The 24874-nt window shown below is 70.2% G+C and overlaps 1 protein-coding gene across 17 annotated transcripts; it reads left to right on the top strand.

Annotated features, from left to right (window-relative positions):
* The first annotated feature begins 51 nt into the window (after positions 1-51).
* Positions 52-24421, top strand: MBD1 (methyl-CpG binding domain protein 1). 17 transcript variants are annotated; one of them, XM_044988029.1, is made up of 20 exons: positions 52-164; positions 5334-5478; positions 7575-7689; positions 8985-9184; positions 9761-9846; positions 10146-10186; positions 10537-10680; positions 10844-10978; positions 11535-11588; positions 12665-12727; positions 13640-13702; positions 14441-14500; positions 15465-15521; positions 16339-16419; positions 17908-18072; positions 19303-19488; positions 20730-20930; positions 21143-21223; positions 21575-21682; positions 23412-24421. In XM_044988029.1, the coding sequence occupies exons 2-20, from the start codon at positions 5369-5371 to the stop codon at positions 23871-23873; spliced, it is 2412 nt and encodes an 803-aa protein (XP_044843964.1). In that variant the 5' UTR covers positions 52-164; positions 5334-5368; the 3' UTR covers positions 23874-24421. The 17 variants fall into 17 exon arrangements, with proteins under 17 accessions (XP_044843964.1, XP_044843965.1, XP_044843961.1 ...); XM_044988030.1 differs by lacking the exon at positions 52-164 and adding an exon at positions 213-235; XM_044988026.1 differs by lacking the exon at positions 52-164 and adding an exon at positions 879-1020.
* Positions 24422-24874: the final 453 nt, after the last annotated feature.

The raw sequence follows: 24874 nt of genomic DNA on the forward strand, positions 1-24874 counted from the left end.
CCAGACGCTGCAGCGGGGGGTCCCGCGGGTTAACGGCCCCTCCCCCGGTCTCGGAGCGCCCCTTCCCGCACCCTATTTGAATACGAACCGCCCTGTGGGCGTGGCTTAGGCGATATCCGCCCGCCCCCTTCGGCCCGCCCCGCCTGGGCTGCAGCAGGGAGCAGGTGGGCTACGGCTGGGGCGGGCTGCGGGGCGCCCCTGGGCCGCTGGTGTCTGCCCCGCACTCCGCTTCCGTGTGGGTCCCCCGGCTCCTTCCTCCCCCCAACTCCCGGTTCCCTCCTCCCCGCCCCCCAACTCCCTCCTCCCCCCCCAACCCCCGGTTCCCTCCTCCCCCAACTCCCTCCTCCCCCCCAAACCCCCGGTTCCCTCCTCCCCGCCCCCCCCGCCCCGCCCTCCCCCCCAACCCCGGGGTCCCTCCTCCCCGCCCCCCAACTCCCTCCTCCTCCCCCCCAACCCCCGGTTCCCTCCTCCCCGCCCCCCCGCCCTCCCGCCACCTCCCCCCCCACCTCCCGCCTCCCTCCCCCCCACCGCCCTCCTCCCCCCCCAACCCCGGGGTCCCTCCCCCCCGCTCCCTCCTCCCCGCCCCCCAGCTCCCTCCTGCCCCCCCAGCTCCCGGTTCCCTCCCCCCAACTCCCTCCTCCTCCCCCCCCAACTCCCGGTTCCCTCCTCCCCCCCCAACTCCCTCCTCCTCCCCCCCCAAACCCCCGGTTCCCTCCCCCCCGCCCCCTCCGCCCCCCAACTCCCTGTTCCCCCCCCAGCTCCCCGGTTCCCTCCCCCCCCAACTCCCTCCCCCTCGCCGAAACCCCCGGTTCCCTCCGCCCCTCGCCCCTCCGGCCCCCGGGCCCGCCCCCATGGCCACGTGACCGGCCGTTCCCGGCCCCCCCCGGACCCCCCCGCCCGTTTTCCGGTTCCGGTTCGAGCCCCGCGCGCCGCCCGGGCTGCGGCCGCTGCTGCTGCGCCACGAGCGGGGCCCGCGGGATGGAGCCGCCGGCCCGGGGGGGGCCCGGGAGCCGCCCCGCGGTGAGGGGGGGCCGGGGGCGCGGGGGCGAGGAGGGAGTTGGGGGGCCGGGGGGAGGGGGGTGCAGGCGGGGGGGGGTGAAGTGGGAATTGGGGGGGCTGTGGGGGGAGGGGCCGATAGGGGCTGAGGAGGGAGTTGGGGGGCCGGGGGGCTGTAAGGGCTGAGGAGGGAGTTGGGGGGCAGGGGAGGGGGCGGGGCCCAGAGGGAGTGTGGGAGGGGGCTGTAGTTGGGGTGGGGGCCCGGGGGCCCATGGTGGGGAGGAGGGAGTTGGGGGGCCGGGGCGCGGGGGCGGGGGCTGAGGAGGGAGTTTGGGGGGCCGGGGGAGGGGGGTGCAGGCGGGGGGGGCGAAGAGGAAATGAGGCGCTATAACATGGCGGGGGGAGGGGTTCTGAGGAGAGGAGGGAGTTGGGGGCCTAGGTGGTGGGGGCGGGGCCCAGAGGGAGTGTGGGAGGGGGCCTGGGGGCCCGTGGTGGGGAGGAGGGAGTTGGGGGGGGCAGGAGGGGCTAGGGGAGCTGGGCAGGTGCGTGACTGGGGCAGAGGTACCAAGAGGCCGTGGGGGGCTGGGAGGGGAGTTGGGGGGCAGGAGCAGAGGAGGGAGGGGGGGTGGGGTTCTGGGAAAGGGGCCCAGGCCTGAGGACATGGCGAGACCGTAGCTGGGGGGGCCAGGCCCAAGTAAGGCCTGGGAGGGGTTGGGGGGCAGAGGGGCTTTGGGGGTAGCGCTGTGAGGCCCTGGGGTAGGGTGGGGTGAAGCCCGGGTGACCGGGGGGTGGGGAGCTGGTAAGGGGGTATCTGCTAGGGGAAGGGTTGAGGGAATTGACTGGGGGTGTGTGAAGTGGGGGAGCAGTTGGGGGGCGCTGGGCGAGGGGAGTGAGGTCTGAGGGAGTGGGGGGCAGCGGGAGGCGGGGTCTGCAGGGGGGCTGCGGGGCAGAGGGGGCATTGGGGGCTCAGGTGGGAGTTATAGGGTGCTGGGGCTGTCCGCTGGGAGGGTGCTGCCGAGGGAGAGGACTTGGAGGGGGGAACAGGGGCGCCAGGCAGTGGGGGGGCTGGGGAAATGGAGGCTGATGTGAAGGGTGAGGGGGTGGCAGAGGATTGGGGGTACAGGCTGTGCCTTGGGGGTGAGGCATTGGGGTGGGAGTGGGGTGCACTGGAAAGGGGGGGTTGGGGACGGAGGGGAGTGGAAAGGCCCTGGGGGTGAGTGGGGACGATGTGGGGCTGAAGGGGAGTGCGTGGGGGGGCTGAGCAGGGCAGGTTTGGGGGGGGCAGCTGGGGGTCCCTGCCCCAGGCGTGAATCTCCGGGCCTGGGGTTGGGTTGGGGCCCAGCTTTGTGGGCAGACAGGGCGTGGAGGGGGGCTGTGGGGCGGCAATGGGGGCAGCTGGGGGAGAGGTCTGGGAGTGGCGCCGATGCCCGGCGGGCGCGGCGCGGCGTGAGGCCACGTCAGGGACGCGGGCGGGCTGGCACGCAGGGTGCTCTGGGGCGCGCCGGGGTCGCCGCAGCGAATCTTGGCTCAGCCCGGCTCCGGGGATGGCGTTTGGGCGCCGGCTCGGCGGCGCTGGGCTCGGAACCCGCCTCCGGGCTGGCGCCCGCGGCCCCCCCCAGCCGGGCCTTGGCGCTGCTGCCCGACCTGCCGCCTTGTTTGTCTTCCTCCTGGGCCGCGCTCGCCCGTCGGACACGTCCCGGGCAAGGCCGCGGCTGGGGCTCGGGGGCAGGAAGGGCCAACCCGGGCTGCCCGGTCTCGGGGCCGGGAGAACTCCCCTGACACAATCGGTAGGTGCCGTCCGTGCCCCGATGGCAGCGCCCCCCCCCCATTTCAGCTGAATCGCTCCCAAACTGAGCTCCGAAGAGCCACAAAAACCGGGCGCTTCACCCCCCCGTTAGCTTGGCACAACAGGCCCCTGCAGCGCCAGGCACCCGAGCGTCGTACGGGGTGTCTGTGCCAAACCGTGACGTGGTCGCGACTCGCTGGGTTCCTGCGGCAATTGAGCATCTGCCGCTCCCCGAGGGCAGATGGGGGGTGCCCCATACCCGCCTGTCACCGGCTGGGTCCCCCACAAGCCTGGCGGTGACGCCGACGTTCCTGGCTCTGCCCAGACAGCTCAGAGCCACAATATCACGGCGCCGGCCACACGGCTTGGGCCTTGTTTCGGCGACGCCTCCCTAGTGGGGGGGGTTGCCCGTTGCCCTAAAAAATCCCCCGTGGCCTGGGTTGTGGCAGCACTTCGGATCCCTGGCTGGGCCCAGACGGCCCGACGGAAACCGGGGGTTCCCCGTTCTTGGGGGAGCCTGGCAGCTGCGGGGCGGGACACGGAGACCCGGGGAAGCCCGGAGCGCCAAATAATCTTGCTTCTGGCTCCATAACGCTCTGATTCCTCGGCCGTGAAACGCTGTCCGGCGCCTCGGCCTGCCCGCGCCGTTGCTGCCGGCCCGTTCCCCGCGAGCCCCTCGGGCTGCCGAAGGGCCCCCGCTGTGCGGAAGGGCCCGCCCCTGGCTGGCAGGTGTCCACGGCCGGAGCTCGGTGGTTTCAAGCTGCAACTCGGCTTGTGACGTTGGGCTGGTTTCTGTGCCCGACACGCTCTGTGCGTTCTCCTCCCGGCTGGGAGAGGCTGGGGCCGGAGCTGCCTGTTGTTTAGGTCTCACGTGGTGCGGGCTGGGGGGGCGGGGGGGGAAGAGGCCCCCCTGTCGGAAAGGGAAAACAAGGGGGCTGAAACGCGTGAGCTGGCAGGATGTCTCCGGGCCTGGGCCGCCATCTGAAATGGCGTTAAACGGACACGCAGAATTGGCTGGCTTCCTGGTTGGTGGCGGTTCAGGAGCCCCTCGGGCACGGCTCGCCTGGCACAGAGACGCAGCTGGGGAACAGCCACACGGTGACCCGCGCGGTGCTGGCTCGCCGGGTGCTGCGATGCAGCCACCTCTGGGGAGGGGCAGCTGGGGAACAGCCACACAGTGACGCTGTGTGTGGGTGGCTTGCGTGGTGCTGAGAGGCGGCCGGGTCTGGAACGTGGGACAGTTGGGGAACAGCTGCACCTATGGCCGCATTGGGGAGGGCTTGACCGGCGCTGAGATGCAGCCGCTTCTTGGGAAGGGCAGCTGGGGAACAGCCGCACATAACACTACATAATGCTGCATAACGCCGGCTCTCCCGGTGCTGAGATGCGGCCACCTCTGGGGCGTGGGGCAGCTGGGGAACAGCCGCGCGTAACGCCGGCTCTCCCGGTGCTGAGATGCGGCCACCTCTGGGGCGGCTGGGAACCGTGGTGCCGCTGCGTGCTGACTTCGGCGAGTGCTCCCTTATCTGATGGGGGCAGCGTTGGGCGTGCCAGAGACGGGCTGGAACTGCTCACGCTGGAATGTGGCCAGGCGTTGGAGCAGGAGCGCGGGGCCGGCCTTCCCACTGACCTTGCGGGCCTGAAAGCTGAGCCGCTGCGTTGGGCCTTATCTCCTCCGCCCCCTCCCTAGAGCCCGGCAGGGTCCAGCCTGGTGGGAGACGCCCGCGCCGATCGCCCCTCCGCCGAGGAGCGAGGCATGCTGGGCCCCGGGGCCTGCGGAAGGATCCAGGATCAAAGCCTGAGCAGCGTGAGTCATGCTCCCCGTGGGTGCTGCCTCGTGGCCGCTCCCTGCGCCCGGAGAGAGGAGGGGGTGGTGGACGGACATGCCTTCAGTCTGGGCTGCGAGCGGGCGGCCTGAGCCGAAAGCCCGAGCCCTCCTGATGGCCCTAGCGCTTTGCTCGGGCGCGGTGTTATGTGCGGCTGTTCCTGGCTGCTCCACCCAAGAGGTGGCTGCATCTCAGTGCTGGCTGAGTCATCCTCATGCGGTGTTATGTGCGGCTGTTCCCCAGGTGCCCCGCCCCAGAGGTGGCTGCATTTCAGTGCTGGGCAAGTGATCGCTGCCTACAGTCGGTCCTGTTGTTTGCGTGTCCAGTTGTTCAGGGTGACGTGATTTCTTAAGCTGGAGCCTCGTTACTGTCAACCTTTATTCTGTGATGAAAACCCTTTCAGAGGAGGGTCATGTGAATTAAGTGTCCAGTACGTTCAAAGTGTGGGAGTGGGGTCTGGTGATTAGAACAGGGGGGCCTGGGAGCCGGGACTCCTGGGTTCTCTCCCCGGCTCGGAGAGGGCAGTGGGGGCTAGTGGTCAGAGCTAGGCCCAGCCCTGGGAGCAGGATGCTAGTGCTGGTAAACAGGCTTGGCCTGAATGTAGACGCTGTTCCTGGACGCTGGGCGTTGTCTGCCCGAGCCCTGGGTGGGGGGCACAAGCCCCGGGGGGGGGGAACCCGCTCCCCCATCCAGCTGTGCTGACTCCCCCGTCTCTGTCCCCACAGTAGCTGCTCTGCTGCCGCTTCCCCAGCTCGGCACCATGTCGGAGGGCTGGGTGGACTGCCCCACCCTGGGGCCCGGATGGAAGCGCCGCGAGGCCTACCGCCGATCCGGGGCCACCTGTGGACGGACGGACACCTACTATCAGGGGTACGGACACTGCTCCTCCCTTGGGGGCAGGGGGAGGGGGTGGGCAGCCCCCGCAGCAGAGGGTCGGGGCGAGGATCGTGTTCTGCAAAGCCACAGTGGCAGCCCATGTGGACGCGGCACGGGAGGGGAAACTGAGGCACGGGAGGGCCTCGGCCTCAGTGGGTCAGAGCCAGAACTCCGGGCTCCTCTGGGGTTCAGGCGCTGCCCCTGCAGCCCTCCCGCTCCCTGGATCTCTCCACCCCCCTGGCCTGGCATCTGGGATTCGGGGGCCTCCAGTCGGTCCCAGCCTCGTCATGCATGAGCGCTGGCCCTGACCCCGGCCTGCCCTAGTGCTCTGTGGGAGAGGAGCTGCCTGGTGCAGCCGTGCAGCCCCCTCTAAGACAGGGTGCGACTGTCTGCAGCTGAAGATAACGCTCCTCCGCCCGCCCCCGCAGGAAACCGGCTCTGCTGGATGGAGTCTATTTACCTTCTCCCAAGCCAGCTGGGAGCCAGGACTCCTGGGTTCTCTCTGGCTCTGGGAGGGGAGTGGGGTGTAGTGGTTAGAGCAGTGGGGGCTGGGAGCCAGGACTCCTGGGTTCTCTCCTGAGTTCTCCCCCCGTTGTCTGCGTGTGGATCAGGGTGTGCGTCTTTCCTCCCAGCCCCCGAGTCCGTTGCTGGCGCGTGTGCTTTTTCAGTTAAAAACCCGCATGTTATGAAATGAAACCGTCCCCCCTCTGTCCCCTCCCCCGTTCGGCCTGCGGTTCTGCCTCCAGCCACCAGAGCCTCGGCGTAGCCCCCGGCTGCTCCTCTCCCCGCCCCTCGGGGGCTGCTCTTGGGTTGCATTAGTAGCCAGGTCGCAGTAGTGGCTAGAATCTGGGGCGGCTCCCTGTATCCCCACAGCGTGTCTAATCCAAACAGCCCTGGGGGGCAGGAGGCATAGACCCCTCCGCTCAGAGCCCTCCCTGTCCCAGCGCACTGCCTGGCCGTGGCCACGGTCCAGGGCGCCTCTCCGCCTCCCGCCCCGGCATCCACGAGGCGCTCAGCTGGCTGGAGCCTTCCAGCTGGGACCCTCGCCGGGCCGGCTTCCCTGCGGCTTGGGCCGGCTCTGCGGCCGCACGGTGCCGCCGGGAAATCCCCGCCGGAACCGCTTCCCGCTCCCTGCCAGCCCGGCGGCGAAATCATCCCGGCTCTGCCGAGACCCAGGGGCTGCGAGCTGAGGCGTGGCCAATCTGGGTTATAAATTGACTAGTCCAAAGTGCAAGGCCGGGCAGCCGGCGGGGGGAGGAAGATTTTCTGCTCTGAGCCGGCGCGGCTCAGCTGGGAGTGACGGGGGGGCTGGGTGGAGCGGTCGGGCGCAGGGGGCACGGGCGAGCCTAGGCCGGACCAGCTGCGATGGGGAAATCTTCAGGCCTCTGGACTCGCGCGTCCCGCTCCCCGGGGAGACGCACGCGGGTGGGGAGGGACGTTTCGCCCTGCGTGGGGCAGCTCTAACCGCCCGCTGTTCCTTTCCGTCGGCCGACCGGCGCTTCCCTCTTAACGCTGCCCTGCTCGTGGGCGCCCTCTTGGGAACCTGCCCTCCCAGATCCTCCGGGCGGGTTTTTGCAGCAGGGGTCGGAGAGGAGCAGATGGCAGGAGCTGGCTGGCACGTCATTGATCCCCCTGGCTCGTCCCCTGGCCTGCTCTTCTGCTGTCACGGGGGACCCGGATTCAGTAGCCACGAGTCCCCCGTGCCCCCCTTCCCAACCCCCTTTAACCTCCTGCCTGTTTCACATCAAAAGAGAATGATTGTGCCGTGAAATTCTCATCTCCTGTCTGAGCCGTTTCCTTCCCGTAGGGGGCAGCGTCTCCCTCCTCCCCTGTAGCCGTTGGCACCCGTCTCGGGTGGCCCCCTGCATTATGACCTTGTGGCTGTGAGTTCCACAGGCTAATTTTGCACTTCATGAAACAATGTGGCCTTTCCACGTCGTTCGCGAGCGAGCCTGTTCTCCCGACTCCCTTTGGCTCCAGGCAGGTGCATCACTTCCCAGGGTGGGGTGTGTGTGTGGGGGGGGTTTCCTAGCCCCCCAGGCCAGGCTGGGGTGCCCTCCCTGACACCTGCTCTGCCTCCCCTCCCGCAGCCCCAACGGCGAGAAATTCCGCAGCAAGATCGAGCTCACCCGGTTCCTGGGGCCCTCGCAGGACCTGACCAACTTCGACTTCAAGAACGGCGTGCTCCGCGAGCCGCCCCCCAAGGTACCGGGGCATGGGGGGAGCGCGCCACAGGGGAGGGTCACAATCCCCGCGGCAGGCTGGACCACGGGCGCGGTGCCGAAAACTCGGCTGGGTTTCTTGCCAACCCGGAGCCGCCTCCCCTTTATAAATCGATGCCCAAAAAAAGTGGTTCCTAGTTGGAAGAAGACCTCCTCATCCTTGATCCTGTTGCTCCCGCGTCCTCTTCTGAGGGCCTGTGTGTTCCTGCCCCTTAGGAATGCGCTGAGCCGTGCTTAGCCGGTGCCGAGGGCGGCTGTTCCCAGCCGACTCTGGTTGGTGATTTTAGCCGTGCCCGGGGCTCCGGCAGAAACTCCGGTCGCCTGCGGTCCGTCCGGGTGAGACTCACCCGTGGCACAAACAGGCCTTGGCCGCAGGCGGCTATGGGGAATTCGTATGGCTGGCGACTCTCAGACCCGGAAATGAAGGCGAAGGATTGATGGGAAACCCAGATCGGTCTGTGCATGGCCGCGGTGGCACCGAAACCCCCCCCCCCCCCATACGAGTCCCTGGAGCCCACGGAAAGCCAAGCCAGGAGGCGGGTGTGGCGCAAACCTCACCCCGCCAGTCCCCATGTGCCGGGTGGAGTCCGGGAATGCCTCTTTCAGACCTGTGTTCCCTCCCGCCTGCGGCTGGTGTCCATTACGTCTGCCCCCAGCGGCGTGTTCCGGGGAGCCAGAATTAGGGTCCCACGAGCCGCGTGAGACACCGCATGTCCCGCTCAATCGGCCCCGGCCGGTTGGCTCCGTGCGCCAAAACTCCCTCCAAAGCGGCCATGGTAACCGGGCCTTTTGTGCTGGTGCGGTCGGCTCGTGTGTCGCAAGCTGCTGATTGTGCAAGCGGCCGCCCTTGGGCCAGCCGCTCCCACTGCCAGCCGGTGTCCATGCCTGCGCGGCCGCCATTCCGGCTAGTGAAAGTGCTTCCCGGGGGCTGGGAGCCCGGACTCCTGGGTTCTCTCCCCAGTTCTGGGAGGGGAGTGGGGTCTAGTGGTTAGAGCAGGGGGCTGGGAGCCAGGACTCCTGGGTTCTCTCCCCGGCTCTGGGAGGGGAGGGGGTGTGGTGGGTCAGAGCAGGGGGGGCTGGGAGCCAGGACTCCTGGGTTCTCTCCCCGGCTCTGGGAGGGGCGGGGGGTGCAGCGCACCATGCATGGTTGGCTCAGGAATGGCAGGTGGAGGGGGGCATCACACGGGGCCTGTGGGGAAGGCCTGGCTGAGCTCCCACCCCATGTTGCGGGGGGCTGGGACCCCCCCTCCAGCCCCGCTCACCTTGCGCCCTGCACAGGTCAAGAAGGCCCAGAAGAGACGCCTCTCGCTGTCGGAGCCAGAACCCCCGACCCCCCCCGAGCAGCCGCCCCCCAAACAGCAACCCGTGAAGCCGGAGCCCCCGGAGCAGCCGCCCCCGCCCCTCCCGGAGCGACGCCCCCGCAAGCGCCCGGCGCCCCTGCTGGAACCCCAGGAAGCGGCGCAAGATGCCGTAGTGGCGTGAGTTCCCCCCAGCCACCTGGGCTGCCCTGTCCCCTGAGCCCTCCGGGTAACGGTGCAAACGCTACGGGGAGGTGCCGAGAGCCCGGCCGGACGCCTGGGTTCTGTCCCCGGCCCTGGGAGGGCAGTGCGGCCTAGTGTTCGGAGCGGGCTGGGGCTGAGCCAGGACGCCTGGGTTCTGTCCCCGGCCCTGGGAGGGCAGTGCGGCCTAGTGTTCGGAGCGGGCTGGGGCTGAGCCAGGACGCCTGGGTTCTGTCCCCGGCCCTGGGAGGGCAGTGCGGCCTAGTGTTCGGAGCGGGCTGGGGCTGAGCCAGGACGCCTGGGTTCTGTCCCCGGCCCTGGGAGGGCAGTGCGGCCTAGTGTTCGGAGCAGGCTGGGGCTGTGACGTCCCAGTGTCCCCGGTTCGTCTCCCGCGCCGCGAGCCCCCCCCCCCCCGGCACAGGAACTGCCTGGCAGGCCCCCGTCCCTCCGGCCAGGCCTAGCAGGGTCCCTGCCCCCCTGGGGGTGGCTGTGAGTTCGCCACCAACCTGGGGGGCCCCAGACGCGGGACCTCAGCAGCCCACCTCTGCCTTCCAGATGCTGCGCCAGCTGCCAGAACTACTTCCCCGGGGTGATGCTGCCCAGCCAGAGACGCTGCCGCTGGCTGTGCCCGGACTGCCGAGGTGGGTGAGCAGGGTGGGGAGGGGCGCGACCCCGGCCGCCTTGGGGGCCTCCTGCTGATTTGCCCAGCTTCCTGCCCCCCCCTAGGCTGCGAACCCAGGTGTCCTGTCCGGACTCCGCCCCAGAGGCGGCTGCATCTCAGTGCTGGGCGAGTCATCCCCTTGTGGCGTTGTCTCTGTGCCCCAGTTGCCCCACCCCAGAGGCGGCTGCATCTCTGGGAGACTAACCCAGCTGCCCTGGTGCCGCTACCTGTTGGGTTGAGCCTCGGCCGCAGGTGCCAACGCCGGCTTCTTTCTTTCAGCCCAGAGAAGAGACTTCAACAGGGAGCAGCGGTTCTTCAAGGTAAGGGCCGGGCTGAGAGCCAGGACTCCTGGGTTCTCCCCCGGCTCTGGGAGGGGAGTGGGGTCTAGTGGTTAGAGCAGGAGGGGCTGGGGGCCAGGACTCCTGGGTTCTCTCCCTGGCTCCGGGAGGGCAGTGGGGTCTAGTGGTTAGAGCTGAGGGGGCCGGGAGCCAGGACTCCTGGGTTCTCTCCCCGGCTCTGGGAGGGGAGTGGGGTCCAGTGGCTAGAGCAAGTGGGGCTGGGAGTCGGGTCTCCAGGGGGCTGGGTCTGTTTCCCTGGTCCCCTCCTCGCTGGGGGGCGGGCGGGCGAGGGGCCGTGGCTGCGCCGGCTGAAGGCCCTGCCCCTCTTGCAGCGGGTGGGCTGCGGGGCCTGCCAGGCCTGCCAGATCCCCGAGGACTGCGGCATCTGCACCGTGTGCACCGTGCGGGCCAAGAACCCCGAGCTCCGGATCGGCAGGAAATGCCTCCTGCGCCGCTGCCTGAAAATCGTCAAGAAGGTACCGGCAGGCGGCCTGCCCCGCCCCTCCCCTCCCCGGCTCCCCCCTCTGCCCGCCTGGTGCCCCCCACTCCCGACCCGCAGCCCCTGCTAGCCCAGCCCTGGGCTCCCCTCCCGCCCTGCCGGTGCCCCTCACCCCCGGCCTCTCCCCTCTGCCTGCGCAGGGCTTCGGCTGCGGCGTGTGCCAGGGCTGCCAGGCCACCGAGGACTGCGGCAGCTGCTACATCTGCCTGCGGCGGCTGAAGCCCGGCCTGAAGCGGCAGTGGAAATGCCTGAAACGCCGCTGCCTCAAGAAGAAGGTAGCGGGGGCGGCTGTGGGGGGGGTCATTGGGGGGGCAGCTGTGGAACCCTCCACCCATGCGGGGTGGGGACACAGCTCGGGGCTGCTCTCGGCTCCCCGCCCCAGGGGCTTGCGGGAAGGGGAGGGTCGGGATGGGGCCCCTGCCCCCCACTTCTGGGAAGGCTCCGCTGCCCCTTTCAAGGGGTGCCACAGTGAGGGGGAGAGCGCCCCCCGCCCAGCACCCCGCCCAGCACGGTGCCCCCCAACGCCCGACCCTGCCTGCCAGAGGAGAGCTCCCCCCCCCAGCACCCCCGCAGCACGGCGCCCCCCGCAGCACAGCACCCCCCAGCGCCCGACCCTGCCTGCCAGAGGAGAGCTCCCCCCACCCAGCACCCCCGCAGCACGGCGCCCCCTGCCCAGCACCCCCCCGCAGCACAGCACCCCCCAGCGCCCGACCCTGCCTGCCAGAGGAGAGCTCCCCCCGCCCAGCACCCCCGCAGCACGGCGCCCCCTGCCCAGCCCCCCATCACGCCCCCTAGTACCGCGGCTGGGACTAACTATCTCCTGGTGTGCAGCAGAAATCGGTGGTGGCGAAGAAGGCAGGATACGGCCCCCGGAAACTGACCGTAGTAAGTACCCACCCTGCTGTTTGGAGCCCCCCTTGGCACGGCTTCCCAGCATGCCCTGCGGCCTGGGGGGGGTTCCCAGCATGCCCTGCGGCTTGCATATATATGTGTGTTTGTGGGTGGGGGATTCCCAGCCTGCCCTGCGGCCTGGGCGGGGGGGCATGGTTTCCCAGCCTGCCCTGCGGCCTGGGGGCGGGGGGGCATGGTTTCCCAGCCTGCCTTGCGGCCTGGGGGCGGGGGGGCATGGTTTCCCAGCCTGCCTTGCGGCCTGGGCGGGGGGGCATGGTTTCCCAGCCTGCCCTGCGGCCTGGGCGGGGGGGCATGGTTTCCCAGCCTGCCCTGCGGCCGGGGGGGGGGGGGGCATGGTTTCCCAGCCTGCCCTGCGGGCGGGGGGGCATGGTTTCCCAGCCTGCCCTGCGGCCTGGGGGCGGGGGGGCATGGTTTCCCAGCCTGGCCTGGGGGCGGGGGGGCATGGTTTCCCAGCCTGCCCTGTGGGCTGTGTGTGTCACGGAGGCGCGGGTATGGGGGGGCGGCTCCCTGGTGTTGGGGTGTTTGTGTGTGTGGGGTGGGCGTGTGCGGCTCCCCGGCGTGGGTGTAGTCGGGGGGGGGGCTCTCCAGTGTGGGGCGGGTGGGTGCCTGTGGCTCCCTGGCACTGCCGCCCTGGGGGTCTTGCCTCTCTGTGCCCCCCCAGACAGGAGCCGGCAGCGGGTACAGCTGCGGCCTGGCCACGCCGCCCCGTGGCACCTAACAGCCGCTCGCCCTCTGCCCGCGCGGGGGACGGGCCCACCCGAAACCGCCCCTTGGCCCTGCCCGAAGCTGCAGTGAGGGGCCGGAACCCTGCCCCCCCCGCCCCCCACGAGCTCGCTGCCCCAGTATGGTTAGAGCGGGGGGGCCGGGGCCAGGACTCCTGGGTTCTCTCCTGGCTCTGGGAGGGGAGTGGGGGCTGATGGCTGAGAGCGGGGGGGGGCCGGGGCCAGGACTCCTGGGTTCTCTCCTGGCCGTGGTCCGGCTGACTCTGCGTCTCTCTCACTCCTTCCTGTCCCTTCTTCCTTCTGTCCCTGTCGCTTCCCTGCCCTCAGGACGGGCCCCAGCTCGCCCCGGGGAGGCGCCGCAGGAGGCTGCCAGCCGCCGGGCCCAGCGCTGTGAGTGGGTGTGGGCGGCGGGGAGCACTTCTGGGAGAGCGCGCCACCCCCGGGGAGGCAGCTGGGAGCCAGGACTCCTGGGTCCTCTCCCGGCTCTGGGAGGGGAGTGGGGCTAGTGATTAGAGCAGGGGGGCTGGGAGCCAGGACTCCTGGGTTCTCTCCCAGCTCTGGGAGGGGAGTGGGGGGTAATGGGTTAGAGCAGGGGGGGCTGGGAGCCAGGACGCCTGGGTTCTCTCCCGGCTCTGGGAGGGGAGTGGGGGCTAGTGGTTAGAGCGGGGGGGTTGGGAGCCAGGACTCCTGGGTTCTCTCCTGGCTCTGGGAGGGGAGTGGGGGCTAGTGGTTAGAGGAGGGGGGGTTGGGAGCCAGGACTCCTGGGTTCTCTCCCCAGCTCTGGGAGGGGAGTGGGGCTAGTGATTAGAGCAGGGGGGCTGGGAGCCAGGACTCCTGAGTTCTCTCCCGGCTCTGGGAGGGAAGTGGGGGCTAGTGATTAGAGCAGGGGGGCTGGGAGCCAGGACTCCTGGGTTCTCTCCCCAGCTCTGGGAGCGGAGTGGGGCTAGTGATTAGAGCAGGGGGGGCTGGGAGCCAGGACGCCTGGGTTCTCTCCCGGCTCTGGGAGGGGAGTGGGGGCTAGTGGTTAGAGCAGGGGGGGTTGGGAGCCAGGACTCCTGGGTTCTCTCCCGGCTCTGGGAGGGGAGTGGGGGCTAGTGGTTAGAGCAGGGGGGGTTGGGAACCAGGACTCCTGGGTTCTCTCCCGGCTCTGGGAGGGGAGTGGGGGCTGATGGCTGAGAGCGGGGGGGGCCGGGGCCAGGACTCCTGGGTTCTCTCCTGGCCGTGGTCCGGCTGACTCTGTGTGTCTCTCTCACTCCTTCCTGTCCCTTCTTCCTTCTGTCTCTGTCGCTTCCCTGCCCTCAGGACGGGCCCCAGCTCGCCCCGGGGAGGCGCCGCAGGAGGCTGCCAGCCGCCGGGCCCAGCGCTGTGAGTGGGTGTGGGCGGCGGGGAGCACTTCTGGGAGAGCGCGCCACCCCCGGGGGGGCAGCTGGGAGCCAGGACTCCTGGGTCCTCTCCCGGCTCTGGGAGGGGAGTGGGGGCTAGTGATTAGAGCAGGGGGGGTTGGGAGCCAGAACTCCTGGGTTCTCTCCCCAGCTCTGGGAGGGGAGTGGGGCTAGTGATTAGAGCAGGGGGGCTGGGAGCCAGGAATCCTGAGTTCTCTCCCGGCTCTGGGAGGGAAGTGGGGGCTAGTGGTTAGAGCAGGGGGGGTTGGGAGCCAGGACTCCTGGGTTCTCTCCCAGCTCTGGGAGGGGAGTGGGGGGTAATGGGTTAGAGCAGGGGGGGCTGGGAGCCAGGACGCCTGGGTTCTCTCCCGGCTCTGGGAGGGGAGTGGGGGCTAGTGGTTAGAGCAGGGGGGGTTGGGAGCCAGGACTCCTGGGTTCTCTCCCGGCTCTGGGAGGGGAGTGGGGGCTAGTGGTTAGAGCGGGGGGGGGTTGGGAGCCAGGACTCCTGGGTTCTCTCCCGACTCAGGCAGGGGAGTGGGGGCTAGTGGTTAGAGCAGGGGAGGAGGGGTGGGTTGGGTGGCCTCAGCCGGCGGGGTCCCCATGGAGCGGGGGGCCCCTGGCGGCTGTGGGTGGGCTCTGCTCTGGCTCTGTCCTTCTGCCAGCCTGGCCGCGCTGCCGCGTCCTGTGAGCGTCTCTTCTCTTCCTTCTCTGTCTCCGCCAGGACGGCCTGGCCCCTAAACCTCGGCGCCGTAAGAGATTAACCCCAGCCGCAGCAGCCACAGTGAGTGCGGTGCCAGCCCCCGTCCCCCCCCCCACGGCGTCCTTGTTCCCAGCCCCTCCCCCCAGAGCCGGGGAGAGAACCCTGGAGTCCTGGCTCCCAGGCCCCAGCATCCCCCATTCCCAGAGTCGCCTTCGGAGGGGCCTGGCGCACGCAGAGTTAACCCTAGAGATTGCAGAAGGGGGGCACAGATCCTGCTCTGGGCAGGGACTTGGCCCCCCCCCACCTCCACCCCAAACAAGCTCTCATGGAGCCAGGACTCCTGGGTTCTCTCCCTGGCTCTGGGAGGGGAGTGGGGGCTAGTGGTTAGAGCAGGGGGGTGGGGGCAGGGAGCCAGGACTCCTGGGTTCTCTCCTCGCTGTGAGGTCTCTGGCAGTAGGGGTGACCCAGGCTGTGTCTGGCGCGCTGGGGGCACTGTGCATTGCGTCGGGGGAGGGGGACGGGAACCCCGATGTCCAGAGTCCAGCCTTGGCCCCTTCCTAGCACTGTGGGGCCTGAGCCCAGCAGGGCTCTGTAGGGGCTGGGTGAGCTCTGTGGCCCCTGGCGCTGCCGGCTGGTCCCTCTCTGCCGTGGGGCAGCTGTGCGCACCCTCCCATCCGGCCAGGGGGGCCTGAGCCGGGCGGTGGGGGTGACACGGGGGACGCCTGGCAGCCAGCGGGGCCGGATGGGCTACAAGCCGGGGGCGGCGATCCAGCCCTGTCCTCTGGTACCACCCAGCTCCGGTGGGGTGATGGACCCAGGTGTCCTGGTCACCCTCCCCCGCCCTGAATTCTGGGGGCAGAGGGACCCAGGTGTCCGGGCGGTCCCCCCTCCCCAGCCCGGACTCCGGAGTGGGAGGGACCCAGACATCTGGGCCGCTGTTCCCCTCCTCTCCTGCCAGGCCCTGCATGTGTTCCACAGAAGGGACCCTGGCGTCCGGGTGACCCTCCCCCCGCCCCTCACCTTGTCTCCCCTTCGCTCCCCCCAGAAATGGAAGCCGTCGTTGGAGCGAGACCCCGGTGGCCTCTCAGGCTCGCGGCGCAGGGTGAGTGAGAGACGGGGCCGGAGCCAGCTCAGACCCGCCCGCCGCGGGGGAGCCCCATAGGCAGGGGTGGGGCAAAGTCCTGGGGCTGAGCCAGCGCGGGGAGTGCGGTCGAGGGGCTAGTGTGGGGGGGGGGGGGGTGGGAGCCAGGACTCCTGGGTTCTCTCCCCAGCTCTGGGAGGGGAGTGGGGTCTGGTGGTTAGAGCGGGGGGGGGCCGGGAGCCAGGACTCCTGGGTTCTCTCCCAGGCTCTGGGAGGGGAGTGGGGTCTGGTGGTTAGAGCGGGGGGGCTGGGAGCCAGGACTCCTGGGTTCTCTCCCCGGCTCTGGGAGGGGAGTGGGGTCTGGTGGTTAGAGCGGGGGGGCTGGGAGCCAGGACTCCTGGGTTCTCTCCCGGCTCTGGGAGGGGAGTGGGGTCTGGTGGTTAGAGCAGGGGGGGCTGGGAGCCAGGACTCCTGGGTTCTCTCCCCGGCTCTGGGAGGGGAGTGGGGTCTGGTGGTTAGAGCGGGGGGGCTGGGAGCCAGGACTCCTGGGTTCTGTCCCCGGCTCTGGGAGGGGAGTGGGGTCTGGTGGTTAGAGCGGGGGGCTGGGCCTACCGCACAACACTGTAGAGTCTATGGCTGGTCCTGACCCCCGCTGGCTCCCAAGAGCCGGTGTCCGGCCCCCCCAAGCTGTAAATCTGGGATCGCCCAGCCTGCGTGGCTGGGTCTGCGGGGCGGGGGCAGCGCTTGGGGGGCAGGGGTGGGGGCGGGGGCTGGGCGGCGTCGGCTCGGGGGCCGGGGTGACCCCTCTCCTCTCCTCTCCTCTCTCGGCCGCCCCCAGAAACAGCTGGGTAAAGTCAAGGAGAAGAAGAAGCCAGGGCGGCCCCCAAAACACCCGAGTGCCAGGGCCCGGAGCAGCCTGGTGAGTGACCCTCCTTGCGGTGTGGGGCGGGGGCCAGCAGGGGGCGCTGCGGTGCGGCCAGAGCCTGCCAAGAGACCTCGCAGGGTGACTGCACGGGGGGCTGGGAGCCAGGACTCCTGGGTTCTCTCCTGGCTCTGGGAGGGGAGTGGGGTCTAGTGGTTAGAGCTGGGCGCCAGGACTCCTGGGTTCTCTCTCTGGCTCTGGGAGGGGAGTGGGGTCTAGTGGTTAGAGCTGGGGGGGTTGGGAGCCAGGACTCCTGGGTTCTCTCTCTGGTTCAGGGAGGGGAGTGGGGTCTAGTGGTTAGAGCTGGGGGGGCTGGGAGCCAGGACTCCTGGGTTCTCTGCCCGGCTCTGGGCGGGGAGTGGGGTCTGGTGGTTAGAGCAAGGGGGTTGGGAGCCAGGACTCCTGGGTTCTCTCTCTGGTTCAGGGAGGGGAGTGGGGTCTAGTGGTTAGAGCTGGGGGGGCTGGGAGCCAGGACTCCTGGGTTCCATTCCTGGCTAGGAAAAGTGTGGCTGGTGGTTCTGTGGCTGACGGTCTCCCCCCCACCCCCCCGCTCTGTTCCATGGACTAAATCCCCTGTGTGTCGCCTGCCCGCTGTGCCCCTCCCTCCCTCGCCGTGGGGCGTGGCGGTGGGCCGCAGAGCCCCCCTGCTGTCTCGCCCGGCCTGGCCCTGGAGCCCTGCTGCCCCGGGGAGACAGGCCTGTTGGGCCGGATCTTCTCGTGTTTCTCTGACGCTGGGCACAGCGCCCCCGTCCACCTCGGCGAGTCTCTCCCGACGTCCCAGGCCGCCTCGGGCACTAGAGCTGGGAGGGGCATCGGCGGGTCCAAATGGACCTAGGTTCTCTGTGTCAGGCTCGTCCGCCCTCTTCTTGAAACCCTCCGCGGGCGCGGCCCCCTGGATCCGGGCAGGGCGCTGGCCTGGGGCTCGGGAAAGGGGACAGTCCGTGAGCCGCCGAGCCCCGGGAGCCAATCTCGGGTAGGGGCGGAGGGGACTTTCTCTCTGGATCCGGCCGTGGGGCGGGCCCTGCGGCCTGTTCCGGTGCCCGCGGTTCCAGGAGGAAGTGGGTCGATCGGGGAGAGGCCGGGAGCTGAACAAAAGGGAGGGGAGGGGCTGGCTCGCTGAGTCAGCACGGACCCGCGGCGCTCCGGGGAGCCGGCGCCCCAGCCCGTGGCCCCGGGTCGGGCCTGGATTTGGGGAGCTGAGTTGGCAGCGAGAGACGGTTCATCTCTAGCTTGCGCCTGGGCTGGGCGGGAGGCGCTAGATACCCGAAGGCAGGAGCTAGAGCCCTGAGGTCACACGGCCTGAGTCTGGGGGGCCGGGCCCCCCAGCTGGGGTCGTTCAGCCGTCGCTCTGCGTGCCCAGGGCTCCCCCCCCCCCGCCGTACGCCCCCTTTGGCAGGCCGGCAGTGTCCCGGGGGCGGGGAGGGGGCCGTGTACGGCCGGCCTCCCCCCCCCCTCTGACCCGGCGCCTCTCTCCCCGCCCGGCAGCTCTGCTCCAAGAGCCGGCGGAACCGCAAGTGCGGGGAGTGCGAGGCCTGTCTGCTGAAAGCCGACTGCGGCCGCTGCGACTTCTGCCGGGACAAGCCCAAGTTCGGCGGCGAGAACCTGAAGCGCCAGAAGTGCCGCTGGAGACAGTGCCTGCGCTTCGCAATGGTTGGTGGGCTGCCCGCCCGGCTCGCGGGGTCCGGCTGCTCTGGGAGGGCCGAGCGCTGAGCTGGAAGGGACTTGAGGAGGCGTATCCCCGGCTGGCGCGGCTCCGGCTGGACTGGGGCGGCTGCTCGCCCTGGCTGGCGCGGCTCCGGCTGGGCTCCGGCACGGTTCCGGCTGGGCTCTGGTGGGGGGGGGGTGGGGCTCGCTCTGGCGGGCGCGGCTCCAGCTCAGGGGCGGGGGGGTGGGGCCCGGCTGGGCTCCGGTGTGGCGGGGGCTCGCCACGGCTGGCGCGGCTCCGGTGTGGCAGGGGCCGTTGCTCTGGTGGGCTCTGGGCTGGGCTCCCAAGATGCATCGCGGCTCTGGGGCTCCCATCCCGTTGTGGCGGTTGGGGCAGGCCCAATGCCCTGGGGAGGGGAGACAGAGCCCGTTGATGTGGGGCACACGCCTCCTACCGCCCACTCGCCCCGGCTCTGTGCCCCACATCAGGGGAGCGTCTTCCCTCCCGGCCCGCGTCCAGCCCTCTCGCCGTGCTCGTCTTGTGGCGTGGAGCCCGCAGCCGGGCCGTCCGCGCGGAGCCGGGGCTGGGCCGGCCAGAGCGCGGGTTTGTCCCCGGCGGGTTCGTTCGCCGGGGACGTCAGTGCAGGTCTTGGCGGCTGCGTTCTTCACCTGCAGGTGCCGGGGCCGTTTGTCAGGGCCGGGCACAGAGCCAGAGGCACTGCCCAGAGGGGCTTGTGAAACCGGACGCCTGGGTTCTCTCCTTGGCTCTGGGAGGGGAGTGGGGGCTAGTGGTTAGAGCAGGAGGGGGCTGGGAGCCAGGACTCCTGGGTTCTTTTTCTCTGCCTTTCTGTAAATTTGGACCCTTGATACAAACATCCTGAGCAGGTGTCTGCGCCCCTCCGGACCCTCCCTGTGCAGCCGAGCTCCCCTGCCCTGCACCCCACTCTCTGGGGCAGGCGGGGCCCCCCCCCCCCCGAACCAGGTGACTCCCACACAGTGGGGACGTGTGCAGGCCGGGGTGCGTGGCCCTTGTCGCTGGCTGGGGAGGGGGCAGCGGGCTCCGGGGGAGGGGCAGGAGTGCAGGCGCCCAGAGGCCGTGGGGATGGGCAGGACCGGGCCGACTCTCTCGCTCTCCCTGTCTCTCTCGCTCTCTCTCTCTCTCTTTCTCTCTCTCTCCCTCCCGCTCGCCGCCTGCCCGGCTCTGGCTCTGTCTCTCCCTCTCTTTCCCTTCCCCAGAAGCGGCTGCTGCCGGCGGTGTGGAGCCGCGGGCAGGCGGAGGAGGGGGCGGGGGCCCTGGCCCCCCGGAAGGCCTGGAGGCGCAGGATCGGCCGCAGCCGCCAGCCGGCCCGGATCAAGCAGGTGGGGCGGCGGGTCAAGGGGAGCGGCCAGCAGCGCTGGGCTCGGGGCAGTGCCCCGCCGCAGGTAACTACCTCCCCCTGCCCCGCCCCCCGGCGGCCCGCCCCCCCCGCCCTGCCCTGCCCGCCCCGCCCCGCCTGCGGGGCCCCCCGGCCTGTGAGACGCGGCGCTCGCCCGGGGCCAAAGACACTCGCGCTTCTCTCTTTCTTCCTCCGCTCCGCCTTCCGGCCCGGTTACCGCTCAGCCTGGGGGGAGGGGAGCCCAGGACTCCTGGGTTCTCTCGCCGGCTCTGGGAGGGGAGTGGGATCTAGTGGTTAGATCGGGGTGGGCTGGGAACCAGGACTCCTGGGTTCTCTCTCCGGCTCTGGGAGGGGAGTGGGGTCTAGTGATTAGATCGGGGGGGGCGGGGCTGGGAGCCAGGACTCCTGTGTTCTCTCCCTGGCTCTGGGAGGGGAGTGGGGCCTAGTGGTTAGATCGGGGTGGGCTGGGAACCAGGACTCCTGGGTTCTCTCTCCGGCTCTGGGAGGGGAGTGGGGTCTAGTGATTAGATCGGGGGGGGCAGGGCTGGGAGCCAGGACTCCTGGGTTCTCTCCCTGGCTCTGGGAGGGGAGTGGGGGCTGGTGGCTAGAGAGGGGGGGCTGGGAGCCAGGACTCCTGGGTTCTCTCCCTGGCTCTGGGAGGGGAGTGGGGTCTAGTGATTAGATCGGGGGGGGGGCGGGGCTGGGAGCCAGGACTCCTGGGTTCTCTCCCTGGCTCTGGGAGGGGAGTGGGGGCTGGTGGCTAGAGAGGGGGGGCTGGGAGCCAGGACTCCTGGGTTCTCTCCCTGGCTTGCCCTGTGACTTTTTGGTTAAGACCTTCTACCTCTGTGTGCTTGTCCCCGTCAGTGACTTGGGGTGGTGACAGCGTGTGCGTGGTGGGGACGATCCGGAACGTCGGCTGCACTGCTAGGCCGGGGAATGAGAGTTAATTTTGCTTCTCCCCATAGGTTGCCTGGATTCGGCTCACTCTGGGAGGGGAGTGGGGTCTAGTGGTTGGGGGGGGAGGGCTGGAAGCCAGGACTCCTGGGTTCTCTCCCCAGCTCCGCGAGGGGAGTGGGGTCTAGTGGTTAGAGCGGGGGGAGGGGCCTGGAAGCCAGGACTCCTGGGTTCTCTCCCGGCTCTGGGAGGGGAGTGGGGTCTAGTGGTTAGAGCAGGAGGAGGCTGAGAGCCAGGACTCCTGGGTTCTCTCCCTGCTCTGCAGTGGCGTTGGGGGGCGGCTGTCCATGGGGGGCTCTGTGCTGCCCCCTGACGCTGTGCTCTGCCCCACAGGAGAAGGAGCGCCCGCCGGGCGGGGAGCTGCGCTTCCTGGCGGAGAAGGGGGTCGCCGAGGCGCCCGGGCAGCTGGTGCTGCTGAAGGATCGGCCACGCAGAGACTTCGTCCTGCTCCGCGACGCCCCCCCGAGCTTCCCCCTCCTGCTGCAGCATGTGAAGGAGGAGCCGGCCACACCCCCGCCCCCCGGCCGGCTGGAGGTGAGAGGGGGCGGCCCCCATTCCCGCTGGGTGTCCCCCTCCAGTGGCGCCCGGCTCCGGGCCAGTCCTCCCCCTTGGGTGACCGGGGGTCCTGGCTGCGTGCCCCGTGCTGGGGTGAGGGCCGGCCCCGGGGCCTGCATCCCCCCAGCGCCCCTCGCCAGCTTCCCTGGCTCCCCGGCCTCAGTCCTGTCCCCGTCTCTCCCCCCCTGCAGGAGCCAGCCCCCTCCCTGGTCCTCGCCGCCCCACCCCTGGTGAAGCAGGAGAAGGTGGAGCCCGGATGGGACCTTGCACCGGTAAGAGCCCTCCCAGGGCCAGCGAGAGAACCCAGGAGTCCGGGCTCCCAGCCCCCCTGTTCTAACCACCAGCCCCCACTCCCCTCCCAGAGCCGGGGAGAGAACCCAGGAGTCCAGGCTCCCAGCCCCCCCTGTTTTAACCACTAGCCCCCACTCCCCTCCCAGAGCCGGGGAGAGAACCCAGGAGTCCGGGCTCTCAGCCCCCCCTGTTTTAACCACTAGCCCCCACTCCCCTCCCAGGGCCAGGGAGAGAACCCAGGAGTCCTGGCTCCCAGCCCATGTCCATGTTCCCCTGGGAGCTGCCCCAGGCAGGATTTGGGGTGCCCCCAGCGCTCACCCCCTCCCTTGCAGGTGCCGGCGGGGGTGCCCCTGCGGATGGAGGGCCGGGCGCTGGCCAGGGAAGTGGTGGTTCTGGACCCAGCTGACAAGGACGAGGAGGACGAGGAGCGCACCCCGGTGGTGAGTGGGGGGGGCTGTTCCATGGGGCCAGGAGAGAGCAGGGGGCAGTTCTGTGTGGGGCTGGCGCTATGGGGCAGTGTTGAGGGGTGCATGGGGCATTTCTGGTAGGATGGGGGGCTGGTGCTGGGGGGGCAGGGGAAGTATTGGGGGAGGGGACAATGGGGAAATTCTGGGGGTGTCTGGCGCTGGGGGTGGGGGAGGGTTGAGGGGTGCATGGGGCAGTTCGGGGGGGCTGGGGGCTGGGGGAGGGCGCAGTGATGAAGGGTGAAGGGGGCAGTGCTGGGGGGCAGGGGCCGTGTTGGAGGCAGGTCTGGGGGTGTCTGGGGGTGGGGGGTGAGGGGTGCATGGGGCAGTTCTGGGGGGCTGGTGCTAGGGCAGGGTGCAGTGGTGAAGGGGGCAGGGGCCGTGTTGAGGCAGGTCTGGGGGCGGGGGGAGGGTTGAGGGGTGCATGGGGCAGTGCTGGGGGGATGGGGGCTGGTGCTGGGGGAGGGCGCAGTGATGAAGGGTGAAGGGGGCAGTGGTGGGGGGCGGGGGTGGGGGGAGGGTTGAGGGGTGCATGGGGCAGTGCTGGGGGGATGGGCAGGGCTGGGGGTGTCTGGGGGTGGGGGTTGAGGGTTGAGGGGTGCATGGGGCAGTTCTGGGGGATGGGGGCTGGGGGAGGCCTGTGTTGGAGGCAGTTCTGGGGGTGTCTGGTGCTGGGGGTGGGGGGAGGGTTGAGGGGTGCATGGGGCAGGTGGGGGAGGATGGGGGGCTGGGGGCTGGGGGAGGGCGCAGTGATGAAGGGTGAAGGGGGCAGTGCTGGGGGGCAGGGGCTGTGTTGGAGGCAGGTCTGGGGGTGTCTGGGGGTGGGGGTTGAGGGGTGCATGGGGCAGTTCTGGGGGGATGGGGGCTGGGGCAGGGTGCAGTGGTGAAGGGTGATGGGGGCAGTGCTGGGGGGGACGGGCTGGTGCTGGGGCAGGGCTGGGGGTGTCTGGGGGTGGGGGTTGAGGGGTGCATGGGGCAGTTCTGGGGGGGAGGGGCTGGTGCTGGGGCAGGGCTGGGGGTGTCTGGGGGTGGGGGTTGAGGGGTGCATGGGGCAGTGCTGGGGGGATGGGGGCTGGGGCAGGGCGCAGTGGTGAAGGGGGCAGGGCTGGGGGGGCAGGGGCCGTGTTGAGGCAGGTCTGGGGGCGGGGGGAGGGTTGAGGGGTGCATGGGGCAGTTCTGGGGGGGACGGGCTGGTGCTGGGGCAGGGCTGGGGGTGTCTGGGGGTGGGGGGAGGGTTGAGGGGTGCATGGGGCAGTGCTGGGGGGGACGGGCTGGTGCTGGGGCAGCGCTGGGGGTGTCTGGTGGTGGGGGTTGAGGGGTCCATGGGGCAGTTCTGGGGGGGATGGGCTGGTGCTGGGGCAGGGCTGGGGGAGGGGGGAGGGTTGAGGGGTGCATGGGGCAGTGCTGGGGGGATGGGCAGGGCTGGGGGTGTCTGGGGGTGGGGGTTGAGGGGTGCATGGGGCAGTGCTGGGGGGGACGGGCTGGTGCTGGGGCAGCGCTGGGGGTGTCTGGGGGTGGGGGTTGAGGGGTCCATGGGGCAGTGCTGGGGGGGACGGGCTGGTGCTGGGGCAGCGCTGGGGGGGTCTGGGGGTGGGGGTTGAGGGGTCCATGGGGCAGTGCTGGGGGGGACGGGCTGGTGCTGGGGCAGGGCTGGGGCGTTCGGGGTGGCACCGGGCAGCCCCCCGGACCCCCCGTCCCCCCGCAGATCATGGAGATCTACAGCCTGGGGGCGCTGGCGGGCCGGGCGCCCCTGGACCCGGTGCTGCGGGAGTTCCTGGCCGAGCTGCAGGAGATCCCCTTGCCGGCCCACTGGGAGGTGCAGCCGCCCCTGGGGGGGCCGGACCTGCGGCTGGTCCAGCGCTCGGCCCGCTCCACCATGGCCGCCACCGTCATCCACATCCGCCCGGGCCTCTTCTTCCAGGTGGTGGTGCGCCAGCTGCCCGTGCCGCCCGAGCACGAGGTCTACGCCAGCCACCCCGCCCGCCTCACCACGGTGGACGAGGTGGTGGAGCTGATCTGCGACCTGGAGGCCTATCGGCTCTGCCCCGGCTGGCCGGCCGGCTGGCACGCGGGGCAGCGCTCCCAGGCCTGCGACGTGCTGGTGTACGCGGGCTGCTGCCCCCAGTGCCGCCTCAACCCCTGGCCCTCGGGCAGCGCCGGCCCCTAGGCCCCCCCACCCCGCGCGCCCCCAGAGCTTCTATTTTTGACACTGGAATCGGCTGGACCCGGCCGGGTCGGGGGGGGGGCAGAGGGGGGCACGGCCGGGGGGGTGGGGGGGGGGACGGCGCCAGTTCGTTTTCGTTGCTTGTTTGTCCCTCTCCAGGCCGCGGGAGGGCTGAAGGGACCCCCCCCACTGTGGTCACATGAGCGGCTCTAGCCAATGAGGAGCTCTGTCCCCATAGGGCCCCCCCAGGCAGGGCAGAGGGCTCCTGAGCCCCCCCCCCGAGTGACGGGGGGGGGCAGGGATTTCAGACCCCATCTTCAATTGCTTTAACCCCCCTCGCCCATGGGCCTGGGTCTTCCACCTCCCCCGCCCTTGGGGGGGGCAGACCCATGCCAGCTTCTCCCCCCCTCAAGCGTTTGCTTCATCTCCAGCAGGGGGGGTCGCTCCCCCTTTCTCCCCCCCCCCAGTTTAAGCCCCTGTTTTAAAACTTGAATTCTTCCTTGGTGGCGATTTTTCTGCTGCAGGGGGGAGGGGACAGCTCCGGGGGGGGGGGGGGGGGTGGTTAGAGGACACGGGTTGCCCCGGGGGGGGGGGCGGGGATGGCCCCATGCTGCCCACTCCTGCTCCCCCCCCCCCCCCCGGGCAGTCAGAGGCTAGTGCTAATTTCAGGGAGTTTCTGCCGAAGCCATAACTGCGTCCTTGGTGGGGGGCACCCACCCCCCGTGGCCGGGGGGGGCAGGTGTGAAGCACAGATCCCCGCCCCCACCCCCTGTCAGGGTTAGTTCTGTTCTCCCCCCCCCCCCCCGCGCACAGAAAGAGGAAAAAAAATGCAAAAAAAAATTCACCCCCCCCAGAAACTCGTCTCTATTTTTTTTATGTATTAAAAGTTTTAATGAGTAGATGAGGGCCGGGTCCTGCCTCTGCTTCCCTGGGGAGGGACGGCCCCCCCAGGGTTACGAAACCGTTACCCCTTGGTGGGGGGAGCCCATCTTCCCTGGCGTCCT

Source organism: Mauremys mutica, chromosome 15 (assembly GCF_020497125.1).
Source record: "Mauremys mutica isolate MM-2020 ecotype Southern chromosome 15, ASM2049712v1, whole genome shotgun sequence".
NCBI lineage: Eukaryota > Metazoa > Chordata > Testudines > Geoemydidae > Mauremys > Mauremys mutica.

Coding starts and splice junctions, on each gene's coding strand:
- MBD1 (XM_044988017.1), top strand. CDS start 3,769: ATGGCGTTAAACGGACACGCAGAATTGGCTGGCTTCCTGGTTGGTGGC. Junction 11,589..12,664: donor GCCCCCGGAAACTGACCGTA/GTAAGTACCCAC, acceptor CCCTGCCCTCAG/GACGGGCCCCAGCTCGCCCC. Junction 12,728..13,639: donor CAGCCGCCGGGCCCAGCGCT/GTGAGTGGGTGT, acceptor CCCTGCCCTCAG/GACGGGCCCCAGCTCGCCCC.